Below are 19,066 nucleotides of genomic sequence, written 5' to 3' on the forward strand. Positions count from 1 at the left end.
AAAAGGAAATATGGACACGAGCCACCCATACAGGGAGAACATCATGTGAAGATGAAGGCGGAGATCAGGTGATGCAGGGTCTACAAGCCAAGGGACACCAAAGATTGCCAGCCAACCACCAGAAGCTGGGGGAGAAGCTTGGAACAGATGGGTCTTCAGAAGAAACCAACACTGCCCAACACCTTGATCTTGGACTCTTAGCCTGCACAGCTGTGAGAGAAACCATGTCTGTTGTTTAAGTCCCCAGTCTGAGGTTACAGCAGCCCCAGGACACTCACAAACCTTCCAGGGCTGCCCCCAGGGGGAGGGCAGAGGGGACGGGTGAGCAGATTCTGGAGACACACTGGCGAGGCCACCTCTGCCATCGACTATCAACGTGGGCAAGTTCCAAACACTGTGTCTCTGTCGCCTCATCTTTACATCAGGAATAACCACCGCATCCACTCATAAGAACGTTGTGTAATTTGGTTAACATTTGAGAACTGCTTAAAACAGCGTCTTTAAAGAGTAGATATATGTACATGTATAACTGGTTCACTAACACAACATTTTAAATCAAGTATACTCCAATAAAATTTTTTTAAAAAATAAAGTGAAACACTGATTTTGGGGGGAAAAAACACATCTTTACTTACTAAGAGCTATGTAGTACTGTTTTTTATTTTTATTATTGTTATTATCAATCTTGCTATGGCTGTAACTTTATTCCAAACTTTGGAAGATCTAAGTAGAAGTGTTTTCATAGTGGGAAGAGTTTGGGACCAAGGGAGAAGTTCCTCCTGGCTTTGGGATCCCTTTGTGCCATCAGCATAAGACCTGAAATGGAGTGTAGTCCTTCTCTGGGCCTCCCTTCCTTTCCTCTTTTGTAAAATAAAGGTATGAAACTCAGCCCCCGCCCCTGTGCTTTCTAGTTGGCCCAGGTGGCCTTAGAGGTCAAGCAGGTTCAGAGGCCCCATGAAGGTTTGGTCAGTTTGGTGTTTCCCAAGGACCCTGCAACAGATTTTCTTCAGGATCTAAACTTTAAACTTATGTCATTTTGTGAAGTTAAAAAAAAAAAAGAAAAAAAAACATAGACCTGGTACTTTGAGATACACCGTGGATTTGCTGGGTAAAAAATTGAGCTCTCCTAATCCCACTAAGATTGGAAGGAATCCTTGAGAACGTGCATGACCTCCTCAGATACTGAAAGAGCTCACTTCCTTGGCCCAGGGGATGGGATCAGACAGGAACAATGAGTGAAAGCTAGAGAAAAACATTGAATTCAAGTATTTACATCTGAACTTGATGCTATTTTATAAGTAGTTGTCAAGATTCTCAATGGTTTCCATATGTAAGTAGAAAAGAGAGAAGCACTTGAAGACGGAGTTTTAAAAGTGAAATTACAAGGTCATGAAGCTGACACAAGTCATTTGTCTCCATTACCATCCCCACCTGAGATCAAGATCACCGTGCAATTCTCCTGGGCATCACTGATTAAGCAGCACAACATACAAAATGTAAAGCATGCAATAATAATCCACTTTGTATAAAGCAAAAAGTCTTCACTTACCCAAGGGAGGCTGAACCACAGTAAGATTTACAGTTACAGACTCGTGGACATGCAGCCGCTTCATCTCAGCCACACACGTCACAGTGCCATTGCCCTGCGGCGTCAGAGCCAGAACGCTCACTGCACTTTGAAGGTCCTCAGGCTCCCGGACGGAGTAATAGCTCGAATGGCTCACCGGAACCCCAATCTCCCAGGAAAGACGTGGGAGTGGGGTCCAGCCCAATGCGCGGCAAGTCACATTACAAGGCTTATCCTCCATGACTACTAGACTGCCTTCAGGAATGAACAACCGCCCCGTAACTAAAGAAGAAAAGAGAAATGTTTGGAAGGAATGATCATGCTTCTCGGTGATAGATGTCTTTAAAATTTTCCTTCAGATCACATTGCATGAGCGCTACCTTCCCGAGCACAAGTTGACTGTGTCTGTATCTGGAAACCTTAACTCAGGTTTGATCTGTGTATTTAACTTATACCTGTCAGGTTCACAGAAGAAGAGGAGGTGGCTCACGAGAAAACAGATTCCAGAGAAAATGAATAAATAAAAATCAGGATCCAAGGGAATATAAATTACATGGGAAAGAGAGGGCGGATGTGCCCACCATGGAGGGCTGCACAACGTCTGCAGTGGAGTTGCAAACTTGCCCTGGGCTGCCCTAGGAGCCAAAGCAAAACGGGAAACAACCTTTACATTCTTTTCATCGTAAGGAGAACACATCTCAAAGTTTCATGGGAAGCAAGTCTCTCCTGGCCTTTGGTCAGTCAGATTCATTTTATTTTTGAGTCACATTTTTAAGGATAATTTCCTATGATATTGCCTTAAAATATTTTTCTAGGTACAAATTAAATAAAAATCTAATCTAATCTAATTATAGAAATAACTACCTTAAATTCTGTATCAGAATATATTACTTAGATCAATTATCTTAAAGTTTTTAGTAAAGACACGCTTGCATGTGCCAGGGCTCACACTGTAAATGACCCATCTGAAAATAGCACCTGTATTGCTAATGTTACTAAAATAACCTGAGGATGGGCCCCGGTAAAAACACAGCGTTAGCGAACTACATAGACAGTGAAACATTCAGATTAAAATACCCTAAAACTCCCTGCCATGTAATATAATGGAAAGAACACTGGACTAAGAATCAAAAGATCTGTTCTCGATATCGGCTTTCCCACAAACTTGCCGTCACCGTGGGTAAGTCACTGAAATGTTCAGGCTCTCTGTTTACTACCTGGTGAACAAGATGATTTAACAAGATCAGTGGTTTTCAAACATTTTGGTTTCAGTAACTTTTATACTCTTAAACACCGCTGAGGACTCCAAAGACCTTTGATTTACATGGGTTCTATCAATATTTTCCATATTTGAAATAAGAATTAAATATTTGCTTATTCTTTTCAAACATTTGTTTTAAAATAACATGAATAACCTATTACCTGTTAATATGGATTAACATATTTTTATGAAAAATATCTTTATTTTTAACCCCAAATAAATTAGATGACATGTGTTCTATTCATGCAAATCTCTTTAACATCTGGCTGGACTCTCATATCTGCTTCTGCCTTCATTCTGTTGCGATATATTGCCTTCTTTGGAGTATACGAAGAAAATCTGACTTCACACGGATATATGGTTGGAATGGTTAGGAAGCTTTTCAGATAATCATGGATATTCTTTGATACTACTGATACACCAAAACTTGACAAGCAGTGGTTGCCTAACGGTTAGTTACACTGTGGAAACTGAAACCGTATTAAGGCACTTTCATGCCATTACATTAGAATCCATTGCTCCAGATGGCATTTTGAATGGATCTTTTTTACCCTTGCACGATTTTGTATCATTGTACATCAGTCATCTGGAAAACGCCGGTCCACTGAGTTAGGCAGACCTTCCAATGTACAGTGGGAAAATCCCTGTACACTCATGACAGTGAGTGAGAAAGGCAACTAAAATCTTAGTATTACCATGGAAACAGTCATGACCACAGAGACCACCCTGAAAGAATCTAGGGGTTGCCTGGGAGTTTCCAGGCTAGACTGAGCTGGATCAGCTCTGAAAGCTCTTCTTACTCTGAAATGTTAATTTCCAGTTATTCCTTTCTTGAATAATGTCTTGGAGCAAGTAAAGCACCTTAGCTATTTCAAGGATTACTGTAAACGCAGCAGTGAAAAGGGAACAGATCTGTCCCCTCAGACTACAGGATCTTGTGTTTATTCTTTTTAGTTCATTCATTGTTTCATTGATGGAGAGGTTTAAGATGACAGAAACTGGGGGTAGGGGGCTGGTATTGCTTCATTTAGTAACAGTTGATCTTGAACTCAAGGCTTAGTGGACTTCAAAACACAAGAGATCTAGAGTTTGGTGTGTGATTAATTGGTGTATGGGCAAAAATACAGCAATCTGAAGCCTTTCCTTTTTCAGTATTTGTGATCCACCTTTCCCACTGGCGTTCACAAAGGTCATCCAGTGGCATGACAAGCACTTTACACAGGGTGATGGCTAGAATATTCACGTAGATTTTGGATGACTCAACATGGAGTTATATAAGTTCTCTTTCTTTTTCTTGTGGATATATGGGAAGGAAAAAAACAAACTTTAGAAAATTCACTTTCAAAATAAACTTGATGCTTCCTCTTTTTTCATGGTTCTTTTCCCTTGAAGAGACCCTGTTGCTCAGAGAACTTCTGTTTCTCTAAGAGCAAAGTGCCATTCAGCCCAGTGCAACCAGGGTAAACGGATGGAGTTCTGTCTCGATCTATGGGTTCCTTCCACGTGACCTTGAGGAAGACTTTAACTTCCCTAGATTCTTGTTCTTCCATCTGTGTTAAAACCAAAAGCTACAGTAGTTACCAACATTTAAAAATGCATGTTAGGGGGGCTTCCCTGGTGGCGCAGTGGTTGAGAATCTGCCCGCCAATGCAGGGGACACGGGTTCGAGCCCTGGTCTGGGAAGATCCCACATGCCGCGGAGCAACAAGGCCCGTGAGCCACAACTACTGAGCCTGCGCATCTGGAGCCTGTGCTCCGCAACAAGAGGGGCCGCGATAGTGAGAGGCCCGCACACCGCGATGAAGAGTGTCCCCTGCTTGCTGCAACTAGAGAAAGCCCTCAGACAGAAACGAGCACCCAACACAGCCCAAAATTAATTAATTAATTAATTTTTTTTAAATGCATGTTAGGGGTATTCAGACAACTTCATAGTTGCATCTTGGGAAAGATGCTATAAAACCACATGGATTTACGAATCTGATATGCCATAAGCATAGCAATAATAAGTCATGCCTTTAACCCTGTTTCCTTGATCCAGGGATGCCCTCCTCCTCTCTTGCTTCCCCACTTTGCCTGGTATCTACAGACCTTCAAGGCACATCTCATATGGCACCTGCTCTGTGGAGTCATCCTAGAAGCCTTCACTAAGTCTCTCATCTCCCTTCCCAATTTGAACCTTACATTGTCTCCCTCTCTTTGCACTTGCCAGCATCTACATCGCACCACTGTTATTCATGCACTTGCATTATCTACTCTTCTTGTAAGATTCTTGAGAGCAGGACTGTGTCTTATTGCATTCACCTTGAGTCCCCCTTAAATGCCTAACACAGTGGCATGCTCCTACTGGGAATGCAACAGATAATAGCAAATGACTTTATGGGCATTGCTATGAACCAGGTGCTGTTCTAAAGGCTTTATATAGACCTACTCATTTGATCCCACAACTGCCTATGATGAGCAAACTAGGACACAAGGTCATTAAGTAACATGTCCAAGGTCACACAGTTAGTCAGTGATAAAGCTGGAACTTGAACCTGGCAGTCAGGCTCCCACCTCTGTGCTATTTACCACTAGACCACTCTGCCCCACCAGCTTCATTTGCAGTAACTTGAAACAGACAGGGCTTTGGAGTCTTCAAACCATCCCTAGTCATTGTTCCATCCGATCCTCATAGTAAACCTGTGATGTGGGCAGGGGAGCCTTATCCTCACTTTAAAGATAAAGAAATTGAGCCATTTCAGGAGTCACCAAGGTAGGTAACTGATGAAAACAAAACCAGAACTCATATCTTTGGTTCCTTGTCCTGTGTTCTTTCCTTTATACCACAAATTATTAGAATAATAATTTGGTCATGCAAACTAAGCCAATAATCCAGGTAGCTTCACAGAATCACTTATTTAGAGAATATCATTGTGCCCCTAATTAAACCACACAAAATTAAAGACACATAAAAGTAAAGATACAACAATTTGACTAAATTAAAAAATGCAAGTAGAAATAAGTAGACATGTAACTCCACCGAACATTATCAAATTTGATTTGATAGCAATATGAATATAGACCAAATCATTGGAAATTTCTCCTAAACAAACTAATAAACAGGCATAAGAAAAAATTTCAAAGACACAATGTAATCTGTTAAAAGAAATGCTGCTATAGAAATCAGGAACTCTAAAAGCTCCAATGCATCTACAAATAGTACATAATTACATTTTTAAGGAATGCAAAATGATTAAACTTTGATAAAGATGTTCTGAATCCTTGTATCCTTTTTTTTTCACTAAGTAGCATAATCTTCAGCACCTGAAAATTACCTTTGATCCCACAACAGCCCTATGATGAAAATGAATAAATGATAAAAGGAAAAATAAGTTATCCATTATTATAAATTTTGTTTACTCTTTTATTTTCTCTAAAAGACTTGGTAGGGCTTAGTGAACACACACCTTTTATTATAAGAACCACTGTGGGCAGGAAGAGTAATAGATTAGGAAAATTCAGCTGGAAAGAGGAAAAAGTTAAAGCATGATCCAAAGTTGATAAATGATGTCAGGCAAAAAAATAGAGTCAAGTATACGAAAAGCTAGAAAAAGGGCAATGATCGTCAACTCTCTCTCTAAATCAAAGACAAGTGACTGCAACTGGTCCCAGAATTCCGGGATGTACTTCCAGAAAAGTTATTAGTACTGAAATTGGTCAGATGAAAAAGTGATAAAAGCTGTCTTTAATAGTCTTAATAAGAAAAAAAGTAAAGGAAAGGGAAAGGAAGGAAACGGAAGAGGAAAGGGAGAGAAGCAGAAAGAAAGAAAGTAGAAAGACAGTCAGTGAGGATGGGAGGAGAGAAATAAACACCTAAAAACAACAAACACTAGTCAGTTCAGAATAGCTCTAAGCATACCAGCTGAAGGCAAGTCCACATGTGAAAGAAGGAAGGAAGGCCAGGAAGAAGGGAGAGGGGGAGGGAGCATGGTGTTAAGTAACAAAATATCCATCAGTTCAGAATAATTCTAAGCATAGCACCAACTGAAGTTTGACCCTATATGTCCCCATATACGACATGAACTTCAGAAGGTCCCTTCCAGCCCCCCGACATTTAACCCAGTGAACTCCAAATGCTCCCATTGGAGTCACCTGCATACACACCTTGGACAGAAAGAAAGGCAGATCCATCCCGGTCACTGTTCTGGAGGCTGCATTTGATTTGCCCTGCATCACTGAGTTGTACGTCGTGGATTATCATCTCAGAGATGAAGTTACCGCCCTCTTCATAACTCATGGTGGTGAAGCGGTCGTTGGTGATGATGGGCTCCGTGGGTGTGATGCTCAGAACCACCGTGCCTTTCAGAGCCCACATGATGAGCTTCCAGCCCTGCGAGATGGTGCAGTTGAAGCGAGCCTCCGAGCCCTTCAGCGCCGTGACGTTCTTGGGACCCTCTATGATTTCATTGCTGGATCCACAAGCTAAAAGACAACCAATTTTTCAAGGTGGTGAGGGGATGACTACAGAAGTCGACTGTACAATGTAGCACTTCTGTGTACCAGTTGTGGCCACTGGGTGACCATCCCGTGGCTCAGATTCCATGTCCTACTGGTCTCAGTACCAGGTCTCCCAGTAGCTCAGGAGCTTCCAGTGAACAGGAAGCCACACCCATGCCCTCCTTTCCATGGCCCTCTCCCCAGTCCACAGTCCACGGAACTCCCAGTGGGATTAGGACTGGAGGGAGCAGTGTCCCTCCTCCACCTCCTGCGGGATGTTACCTTAAGTATCTGACCCCAGCCTGTCCAGAGAGCGACCACTAGCTTAGCTCTGTGACTTCGGGCAAGTTTTTCAGCCTCACCATGAAGTGAGAATTTTCCTCCCAGTGAAGTGGGAAGGACATGTGATTTCCACCTCAGAGGAGATCCCAAGGCTCAAAGGGGGAAGTGGAAAGAAGCTGCTCTTTGCATAGAGGGTGGAGACCCCAGGCTGCCGTGACCATGGTCCACTGCATGCCCCCTGCACCCTTAGGATGGAACTGTCACTAATGCCACACCCCACTTCCTAAGGACGAGAAGAGACACGTGGGGGAGACACAGCGAGGGAAAACACATAGAAGGATGTAGGAGAATGCGACCCCTCAAGGAGAACCCTGTGGGGATGTAAAGGATGCAGGAGAGTGGGATCCCTCAATGACAACACTGGGGGGATGCATTTGGCAGCCTCGTAGAGAGTCTTAGAGCATCTAATGTTGTGTTTAAAACTCCAGCGGGTGGGCAGGTAGTTCTAGAGCATAATACTGTGAACTCCAGAGTCCTGCCTCACTGGGAAAGTTTTCACACTTCTCCTTGACCACTCCCCTCACTGCACAACAGGGACACTAGTACTGAAACCCAGCAGAATGCTACAGGGCCTTCCCAGAGACAGGCCTTCCCCTCCCCTATCCCTCTTGCCTCTTGTTTGTATAAAAACTTTAACCTCTTAGACCTTCCCTGAGTTCCAAATAGCAAATTTAACCAGAGAAGTGAGAAAATGCATTAAAAAAGGAAAACAGTCAAACAAGACAAAATAATAATAGTTTAGCCATAAAACAAAGTCAAGGACACTTAGCTCCTCCTCCAGGGCTACAGATAATATCCTGAGCCATATTCTTGAGCTGTTTTGCAGATACTGAAACCCCCACCAGGTGAAAGAAGTTAAGTGCATGCTGACCACAAGCACATAGACTCCAGACCAGTTGGAACCAGAAGGCTGATGATGTTAACTCCTGAAATACTACCCTGTTATCTCTCCACTAACTAACCAGAAGAATGTCCAAGAGCTGTTCATGAGCCCCATGACCCCCTCCCTCACACTGCCTTTTAAAGCCCTTCCCTGAAAGCTATCAGGGAGTCTGGGTCTTTTGAGCATTAGCTGCCTGTTTTCCTTGTTTGGTGCTTGGAATAAACGCTACACCTTCCTTCACCACAACCTCATGTCAGTAGACTGGCTTGGCCACGTGTTGCGCAAGTGGACCCAAGGTTGGTTAAAAGTACCACAGCAACTAGTTTTAAGAACCACATGAGACGATCCACACAAAGCCCTTAACATGACCCTCAAGCACTCAGTAAGCAGTCACTACTATGTGACGTACAACACAAACCAAGAAAATCATAGAGGAAAGTAAAATGTTTCCTTCAGACTTCTCACAACGTTCTACCTTTTGCTCACCAGATGCACTCTGACACTGGTTTTAACTGGAATGACAACTCCTAACTGGCCTTCCCCAAGGAGGGCATCAAGACCTCTCCAGCTCATGGGAACTCAGTCAGAAACACTCAAGATGGAGTGTGTTCTGCGCCTGAAGAACTCAAGAAATCTTTCGGCCATTTAGGACTGATTTTCTTATCACACCAGAAGAGCGAATGGGTGGTCAGAGTTTTCCTAGACTTTCCCATGTTTGTAATAATAATTCAAAGTAGAACTTACAGAGCAATTGATAATCTCCAAGATTTCTCATCTGTTACCTCTTACATTTTAATGCTGAGGAAACCAAGACCAGCAACGCCTCAGGACCTGTGATCACAGTGGTGGGGCTGAGACACAAACTCAGTCCTTCCCACTCTGAATTTTCCCTCGTTCCCACTCTTTGCCCTCTGATCTCACTCAGAGTTTATAGTAAAAAGACCCCCCAACAGCCCACACTCTTGGTTTCTTCTCAGCCACGCCTGCCACCATCAGTAAGACTACATGTTCCAGGGACTTCCCTGGCTGTCCAGTGGTTAAGACTTCACCTTCCAATGCAGGGTGTACAGGTTCAATCCCTGGTCGAGAGCTAAGATCCCACATGCCTCATGGCCGAAAAAACCAAAACATAAAACGGAAGCAATATGGTAACAAATTCAATAAAGACTTTAAAAATGGCCCACGTCAAAAAAATCTTAAAAAAAAAAAAAAGACTACATGTTTCTATCACCTTCTGGAGCGATATGAACCTGCAGGTCCACCAGGCAGCCCCCATCCACACTGGGTGCCCCCAAATAACTGCAGCCCCTCTTTCCTTCCAATCTTATAAGGTCAAGTGGTAAGGCAGGTTCTAGAAGAATCTAATTACCACCTGAAAGACTTCTGGGAAGGAACCTCCCCACCAGACACGCATTAACACATTGACACTCACCTGAGTACCCAGAATACACTGCAGGGATGGTGCCCACAGCAGGGCCAGGTCAAGGGGAGAGAATGGGGTGTACAGTGTCTCTGAGACCTGTACGACTGGGTCAACTAGGAGATCCCAGGCTCCAAAGAGGCAGAACTGAGGGAAGGTCAGAATTAACTAGGACTAATCCTGTTTGGGGGTAAACATGATCACTACTCTTTGTTTTGCCTCTGGGCATAATAGAAAGAGAGAGAAAGTATGACCCTTAATAACCACTCAAATTGGGTATTCTCCCTTACCCTTGGGCACATCTTTCTGATCCAAGGATCCCTCTGATCCGGGATTTTTAAAAAAGGGGAAAAAGCCTGAAGAAGGGAAGGCAGAAATGATTCCCCAGGGAAGCCACAGCCTCTGTGCCAACTTGGCTCTTTCCACGAGCCCTGAACTGCATCTTAAAAAAAAAAGCTCAAAGGAAAGAAACAGCCAAATCTACACCCCGAGGAAGAAAAGACGAGACGTGTCCTCATACTCCACACTGTAATAACAACATCTTTCCCATCTCGGACTCAGGTCCATGGGAGTAGGTTGAACACAGCCCATGGGTCTGGGTGCTGGGAGCACAGGGACGGTGAGACCAGGGCTTGCCCGGCCGGCTGCTCCGTCCAGGACACTCCAGCAGGATAAGCAAAGCATCTGAAACCCTGGTTCCATCACTTCCTGGTGCTGGGTAGGTTATTCACTCCAAAACACTGTTCACTCCAAGCCAGTCTTTAAATTCCCTGCAGACTGCACATGGGAGCAAGAATGCACCAGGTACAGACCTTACTGTGCAGCTCAGGAGGTGGGAGCTTGGGAGGGACCTGGACCAAATGGAAACTCTTCCACTTTGAACTTGGCCTTTAAATTAAACAGGCGGCATCAAATCCTAATCACTAAACTCCCCTGACATCGTTGCCTGCGATCCTTGCTGCCACCATGAGCAAACTCCCCTCCAGCTCTGCCTCGTGACTCAGAAGCTCTATTTCCGGTAACGTGAGGCCCCGGAATCTCACTGCTCTCTCACCTGCATCCTATCAGCTGTGGTGTGTGTAACTTGCCCCACACAGGACAAATATGAGAAAATTGTAAATAAGACCTTTCATCAAACAGTCCACTTTCCCCTTTGCTCTCCCTTTCACTTTGTAGAGCAAAGGGCCAAACCAGGGGCAGAGCCACGGGAACGATGAGTGTCCCCGCACCCACCTCGGCCACCAGCTACGGTGATCACCCAACACCGGGTCCTCCCTTGCAGGAGATGATCAACTTGCAAGATGCTTATTCATGCCAACACCCTCCAATTCCACATCCAGGGCTTCAGCCCCGCCCCCCCACCCCTTGCTTTCCTCCTGCCTTGCAAATCCCGCTCCACCAGGCATCTCCGTGTAAATGGCTGGCTGCCACCCAGGACTGAGAAGGTTCTCTTCTACTCATTGTGCCCTAACAGCTGCAAAACTGAAATCACTCACACGGTAGCATGTGGGCCAGCTGCCCGGCCCCTCCCAATCCTCTGCAGATAGATCCTAAACATAAGTACCATTCTTCTGCAACTGCTGCTTCTCAGCTCCCTGGAGTAGCAGCCAGGCGTCTCCCTGGCGTGTGGGGCACAGAGGGTCTGCACCCACTAACCCCTCTACTCTTCCACTTACTTCTTCTCCAGCTTCCCTCCTGCACCTGTAGACCCCTCACCTTCTCCCATCCCTTACTTAACATTGGAGATGAACAGACAAGCAGACAATTAAAAGCAGAAGGGATAAAGGGAAATAAAGCAGAGGGCAGTAGAAGGGAAGTGCCCAGGTAAGACAGCTCCGATGGAGAAAATGGTAGTCAAAACACATCGGGGGCTGGGAGCATCAGAAGGAAACTGGCAAGTGAGGGAGGGGGTCCCGAGGTGTATCAGAGCTGCCCCCCATGTCCCGCTGACCATAGCAGGAGGTGCCACCACCACCGCTGTGCCACCGCCATCACCCAAGACTGCGCTGTCCACGGGGCAGCCAGATGGGTCTTCTCAACATGCCTATGTGACCAGGTACCCTTTCCAACCTCCCACCCCAACACCCCAGACTTCGTTTAAAATATTTCCATCCTTTAGGATACAGACCAGATCACCCTTAACACTACCATACCTTAAGACCCTTCTTAGTCTCACATCAACGTCCTCTCCAACTTCATTTTGCCCCAAACTCCACCCACCAGACCATCTTCAATTTATCCAACTCACCAGCTCTTTCTGGCCCCAGGGCCTTTGCACAGGCAGTGACTGCCTGAAGAACTAGTCTCGCTTACTCCTCAGCTCCCAGCCAAGTTGTCTCCTCCCCAGGAAGCCTTCCCAGACCACCCTGTGCAGGTCAAATTAGCCATAACAGACTTTCGGGTGAGTGAAGCAATTGTCATGGTGGTGATTTTGTATTGATTTTCCTATCAATTGATGTCTAAGCTCTTTGTTAGCAGAGACTGCGCCTGGTTTTGCTCATCCCAGTGCCTGCACCTAAATGGCATGTAAGAAGATCCCAGTGAATATTCACCGAGTGAACAAATAACCCATCACGCTAGGAGCAAGGTGGACAGGCAAGGGCTGGCAGGAGTCCTTTGGGGGCACGTGGAGGTTGTCCTCAGCTATTCAAAGCCATTGGTGGTGTCTCTACCCGACGCTTTCCATGATGAAGCATCCTAGGAGTTCAGGCTTTTGCAATGGACCCCATCCCCCAAAGGGCTCTAGGATTACCCATAATCCTCTCCCCTCCTGGAATAGCTATCTCCAGACCTCAACCCAAGCCATCCCTGCCTTCAAAACAGTACTTCAGGAAAAATAGCTCAGAAAAATTGTAGACGCAGAGTTCATCAGTTTCCCGCTAAGCTGCCGGAAGAGATTTTTACCGCCGTGGCTGAGACAGCCACGTTGGAGCCGTATCCCTAAAATGTGTGCTGAGCCTGGTTTGCTAACCGCATGAGTCCCTACACAAGCAGGGAAAATGTTTTCCTCTCCACCCTGCAAACAAATGCTTATCAAGCACCTACTAAACGCTTAGCACCACGTACTAGAAGGCACGGGCTTCCAGACATCTTTGCCCCTAAATGCATGTTAACACCACAGCCTGGTTCCCTTGTCTTAATGTGTAAACACACCCAAAACCAAACTTTGTAAGACAGTCCTGACTGCACATCACACACTCTGATCATTCCTATACTATTTTATTCTGTTTTATGTTTTCAAGCTGTCGTGGATGGAGTTAAAAAAAAAGAAAAAAAACTATTATCTAGCCGTCTGAAACAGAGTTTATAGGTGTGTCAAGTATAAAGCACGCAAAACTTATCTACGCAACTAAAAGTCACTTTGAGGGAGGGGGAGGGGCTGAAGAAAGCATTTGTGAAGTGTTCTTGGGCTCATCGTTGAGACACAAAGGTGCTCAGTTTGTAAAATTTCATCAAGCTGTACCTTTATGACGTGCACTTTTCTGTATGTATATTATTCTTCAATACAGCGCCTTAAAATCCCTGAAGTAAGAATACCCTGAGGACTTTAAAACCTAGCTAGGAAAACAAGACAAACACACCAGACAGAAGCCATGAAATCAAGACAAGACATAGTCAAAAGAAAGCTGGCATACAAACTCCTGTTACCCTAAGCACCCGGGGGTCTGCACACTCCATCTCCTGCAACGCGGAATCTGAGCCAGAGACCCTGGCCTGGGGCACCTGGAATCTATTCCCACTGATACTCTTGGAAAGTTCCAGGATGAGGAGGGACTGTCGGGAGGACTGGGAAGTCTCACAGTGGGCCCCTCACTCTGCCAACAATGGGAGATGTGGGGTTATCACCCAGAAAACTGCAAGGCCAGGAAGGCTTCAGGGAGGAGGTGACGCCCAAGTCAGGTCTTCCTCGAAGACTAGGTAGAAATGGAAGGGGAGAATATCCAGGCGGGGGAATGGGATGCTTCAACAAGAGCAATGAACTTGGGAAGGTACCCAAGCAGGGACCCCTGGAGGAGGACTGGTGGGCTCCTGCACACCTGAAGGACCCTTCCGGAGTGAGGTCGGCGCAGCAGGAAATGGAGGGGGTGGGGTGGAGGGGACCCAACAGGAAGAGCCTAAGAAAGAACCTGCTGGCAGCCACGCGCCCCCGTGGCCTCCTCCGAGCCCCTCCCGCCCACTCCGGGTGGATGCCCGGGAGCGTGCCAGCCAGCTCCGCGGTCCCTACCTGCCAGCCCAGCCATGACGACCAGCGCGGCCAGGATGCCTCGGCAGCGGCCCGCATCTCGCATGCTCCTCCACACCTGGGAAAGCAAAGCGGGCAGGTCACAGCCTGTCTCCATCCAGAGGCGCATGGGGACCCTCCCAGCTCGTGTGTTTCCCTGGAGAGATAAGTCAGCCTGGCCAGTGGCACCAGCCTCATCTTGGAACTTGTTAGAAAAGCAAATTCTCGGGCCCACCCCAGACCTGCTGGATTAGAAGCTTTGGGGGGCAAGCTCAGAAATCTGCCTGAAGTTAAACATTGTACAGATTCCTGTAGATGCTCCCGTGTGAGAATCAGTGTATTCAATGATCTTCCTCCCAAGCCCATGTATAAGTCGTGGGAAGCACGTGCTGTACCACGACCACAGAATCACTAACCAAAAGGTCTGAGCGTGGGCATACTGCTACTCACTTCAATCGGGATGCTTTAATCATTGAGAAAAAAAATCCTACTCACAACAAGTGTACATTAGCAAAAGGGAAGACAGACAGCAAAAGGAGGGACTAGATCACAAGCTTATTAAGTGGTAAGAGGTATGGAGACAAATAGAAGAGAGCAGTGTGTGTGAGGGGATGTGTGTTTGGTGGGCTGGCTGGTGCTTCGAATGCAGAGGTCAAAGAAAGGCCCCCAGGAAGGTGCCCAGTGAACAGGGAAGGCGGTGAGGCGACCGGCACACGGGTATGTACAGAAGAGCTTCCCAGGCAAAACAGCAGGTGCAAAGACCCTGGGGTGGGACCGTGCCTGGCACGTTTGGGGAACCATAGAGGGGGCTGTGGGGCTGGGACAGGAGAGAGGTCAGGGTAGACCAAGTAAGGCCTTCCTGGCCCCTTGGTAGCACCCAGGGATCCTGTCATGTTCATCTCTCGGCCCTTCCTTTGCTCTTTGATAACCCTCTGGCTCGCTCTCCACCCCTGCATTTTTTTCCCTTCTATCCAGGGAGGCCACCAGCGCTGCTTAGAGCACATAAGTTAAATCCCCCACTGAACATATCGTGAACTGTCTACAAAACACCGGCTCCTCCACCCGGGAAGGGGTTTCTTTGTTTCACACATCCTTAGCACAGAGACCCGAGCTGCGGGGAGTTTTCACTTTGGCTTTGGCCTCCACGTGGATTTCACAGCTCCCCCCAAATCAGGGGGCAGCGGGTTCCCTAAGCGAGCCCGCGCAGGATTCTGCGATGAGCTGCCACACACCCCCGGGCTCCATATCGCCGTCTCTAACAGGACATAGGCCACCACAACCCACAAGCCGAAATACAATAACTGAAATAGACACAGGTGAGAGCTGCCTCGCCTGCTCCCGCAGAGAGCACCTCATACGAGCTGCTGAATCAAATAGAGTGGGGGTGAGGGAGCGGGGATGCCCGGCCCGTGACCCCACTTTACATGTAAGTGCAGCATGGGGTGCTCACAGCTCACAAGCAGGAACGTGGGGTTTCCATCCCCGTTTTCTGATGTCTTTGGAAAGCAAAATTCAGCCTGTATAGTAAACCCTAACTGCTGGTGTGTGTAATATAAGGGTCCCAGCATCTGTGCTGCAGGACCTTCCCACCAAGCAACTCAGCTCCTGACATCATCTAAAAAAGACTCAGTAAATCCCTACAAATACACCTTGATACCAAGCTGTCCAGCAGCTGAACACAAACCAAACTGAAATCATGGCCTTCCCAGATGGATCCAAGATCCCAAATTACCAAGCGCCAAATAAACCATTTACTAATTTTCAAGGTTCGATGAACACAAGTGGACCAGTCAATCGCTCTACGAGTCACCTAGAAATCTAGGCTCAAGAGGAGGATGGAGGAGAGATTGAGCTGCCGAGTTATAAAAATCACACATTTTCCTGAAAGCAATAAATGTGAAGTGCGGACCCAGCATTACTGAAACTGCAGCATAAGCTCAAGGTCCACTAGGAAAGGCTTCTAGTCACTGATTGTCTAGTTAGCCAGGCTGCAGACTAGCACCAGATGACTTAACTCGCTTATTCACTGTGTGACAGAACGAGTCCATTTCTAAGAGCCCAGCAGAACCCCCTGGGCGGGGGCATGTAGGAACACCCCGAGTGCTACAGGAACCCAGACGTGGATCTTGAGGGGACAGTATTTTTTGAAGGGTGTGTACAGGAAGGAACTGTCACCAGATTGATTCTAAGTTGTAATTGAACTCCGACAGTTTGCTTTAATTAAAGGAAGGTTTGCCAGGTAATTTGCAAGTTCATATCTCTATGGAGTAGTTTGAGATTTTACTTCTCATTCATCTTGTTACAGAAGACTTGGATTATCTACTTTTAGTTGAAAAACTGCAAAGTCTTTCAAAAATCTTAAATCTTACTAAATTGCATTGAAGCAGAAACAGAGTTACAGATGTAGAAAATAAACGTATGGTTACCTGGGGGGAGGGATAAATTGGGAGATTGGGATAGACATATACACACTACCATATATAAAACAGATAACTAATAGGGACCTACTGTATAGCTCAGGGAGCTCTACTCAATACTCTGTAATGACCTCTACGGGAAAAGAATCTTAAAAAGAGTGGATATCTGTATATGTATAACAGATTCACTTTGCTGTACACCTGAAACTAACACAACATATCAAAATATTTTTGAAAATTGCATCAAGACAGGATTTAAATCACAACCACTTCCTACTGCCCAGGCAAGGCAGAAACACTCAGGAGACCCGTCTGCACCCACCAAGCCGGTTATCTTGGGAAGAAAGTTGCCAGATGAGATCATTTCATTTATTTACCCACACACACAAACCCTTATGTCTGCGTTTTTGGAAAAAGCTTGAAATCATAAAATCCAGAGGCTGCAGACATCCTGTTTTTAGGCATCAGCATAAACCCTAAGCCCCAAAACAGGTAGGACAGGAGGGAATTTAAATGCACACAAGGGGCTCTCCACAAACCTCAATGTGCACATACAAAGGCACCAGGGTCCCTCCTCCACCCCAGTACCCCAGCTCTGGGCGCCCCCGTATTTGGAGGTGCCTTGGCCCTGCCTGCCAGGCGTGGGGAGTCTTAGAACTTCCAGAGGTTTAGAGCAATTTCCTTTCCATCAGGCCTCTCATTGGGGAAGAATAAATGGCATTTAAAGTCTGTCCAGTCAATAACGGGAGTGCCAGGAATTTTCCAGCCTTTGAATCCAGACCTTCCAAATTCCAGCGAGTCTCGGCTTTCAACACATTCGGAGAACAGCTCCCTGTGAAGCTTGATTAGAAATCATCTCAAATTCCTAAGCTCGCAGAGCAGCCCGATCTTTCAATTTTTAACTCTGTGGAATTTGGGAAACAGATACGTGTTGGATTTCCAGCACTTCCCCCTCCACCCCCACCCCAGACCAGCAAGCGGCCTGCCAGGGGCTGAGTACCGGCTCCCCAGGAGGAAGCGGATACCTGCGGGGAGTCCTTTGGCCACACACCAGGCCCACGCGGTGTCTCACCTGTGACAGGTGGATCTGCCCGTTGGGGCTTCAGCGAAGGTACTGCGGTCCCCAAAGGCCCCTCTCCTGCCTCTCAGCTCTCCCCACAGAAACGCAGGAACAAATCTCTCGGCCACGGAGAATCCGGACCGCTCTCACCTGTAACCAGGAAGTCGTTCACGTCACAGGCCGGGCTGTGCACCAGGGCCCTGGAGCTGCAGACTCCCCATTAATCATCAGCCAGCCCCGGGTCCGGCCAGGCTGACCACGCTCTGCCTCAGGGCCAAGGCTGCCCTCGCACTTGTCCTCCACCCCCTGTTCCTGCCCCAAGCCTTTCTTGTGTCCTGCAGGAGGCCAGTGGGAGGCTGGCGGCCCCCTCCTGCCCTTGGACGTGGACGTGGCCGGCCACCGGCCAACCTTGCTCCTTGGGCTCCGGCACAGGCCCGGAGCTGGCAAAGCGGGTTTCTTCTCGCAGCCCGGCCCCTCCACATCCACAAGAACAGGTTCTTTTGTGAAAGAAAAAAAAAAAAAGTCCTGAGAGTGACGTCCTCTGGAACGGGGCCAGCTTTAGAAGTCAAGTCCAGTTTCCTGTGGAGCGTTTGCAGGAGAACTGCTAAGAGGTTTTCTGCAGGCATTCCAGACCCCACTCCCAGCCCCTGGCAAGCGAACTGAGGAACTTGGCTTTTCAGAGCATTGAGAATTCCTGGGAAAAACCATCCCCCCAAATCCCGAAGCAGCAGTGTACTGAATTGTCTGCTCTCTTACAGTTGTTTTTGAGTATCTGGTTGGTCTCCCCCATCACATTCTAATCCTGTCATGGGACTCAGGGTCAAGGGCATCTGCACAGAAGAGGTGACAACAGAAGGTATGGATCATATGCTTAGAGTAAGACCCTGAAGCGAATAAATAGGGGAAATGCTGTGTCTTCCAGTTGAAGGGGATCAGAACATGCCACCCCAAGACATGTCACTTTGGCATAAAGACTATTTTTAAGCTGAAGACATTTGAGAGTCAACAGATGCAAAAAAAAGAAAAAAGGAAATAAAGAAAAAAAGCTTTCTCAGAGCTTCCCTTTTCTGACTAAAAGCAGGACTTCCTGGGAAATAAGGCTGCCATAAATTCTTCCCCTAAAATACCTTTTCTCACCCCCTCCCTTTCTCCTACTAAATTAGCTACGTCAGTCTTTAGCCATTCAATGAGCCAGTTACTTCCTTTGTGGGCTCCCATATGCACACAAAATAAACCTTTTTCTCCTAGTCACCTTTCTTTTGTCAGTTTAATTCACAGGTCTCAGTAAAGGAACATAAGAGGGTAGAGGAAAAGGTTTTTTTCCCCTCCCTACCAGGCTCTGGTGCTAGGAGCTGGTCAGAAAAATGGTGAACAAGCAGATAGACTTAGAGAGTCGATATGTTTGTCAAATAATCTCA

The 19,066-nt window shown here is 46.6% G+C and overlaps 1 protein-coding gene across 6 annotated transcripts in view; it reads right to left on the bottom strand.

The window, feature by feature from the left end:
• The window catches only part of IGSF5 (immunoglobulin superfamily member 5), a 43,296-nt gene extending 25,178 nt beyond the window's left edge, over positions 1 to 18,118 (bottom strand). The window contains exons 1-4 of one of the 6 annotated variants that reach the window (XM_027093457.1): positions 17,799 to 18,118; positions 14,175 to 14,250; positions 6,972 to 7,289; positions 1,550 to 1,849 (exon numbers count right to left, since the gene is read on the bottom strand). In XM_027093457.1, the coding sequence (XP_026949258.1) occupies positions 1,550 to 1,849; positions 6,972 to 7,289; positions 14,175 to 14,238 (682 nt within the window). In that variant the 5' untranslated portion in view covers positions 14,239 to 14,250; positions 17,799 to 18,118. The other 5 variants (XM_027093521.1, XM_027093376.1, XM_027093665.1 and 2 more) reach the window with 5 other exon arrangements.
• Positions 18,119 to 19,066: the final 948 nt, after the last annotated feature.

Source organism: Aethalodelphis obliquidens, unplaced genomic scaffold, assembly GCF_003676395.1.
Source record: "Aethalodelphis obliquidens isolate GAN/ISIS:26980383/991018 unplaced genomic scaffold, ASM367639v1 scaffold1, whole genome shotgun sequence".
Lineage (NCBI taxonomy): Eukaryota > Metazoa > Chordata > Mammalia > Artiodactyla > Delphinidae > Aethalodelphis > Aethalodelphis obliquidens.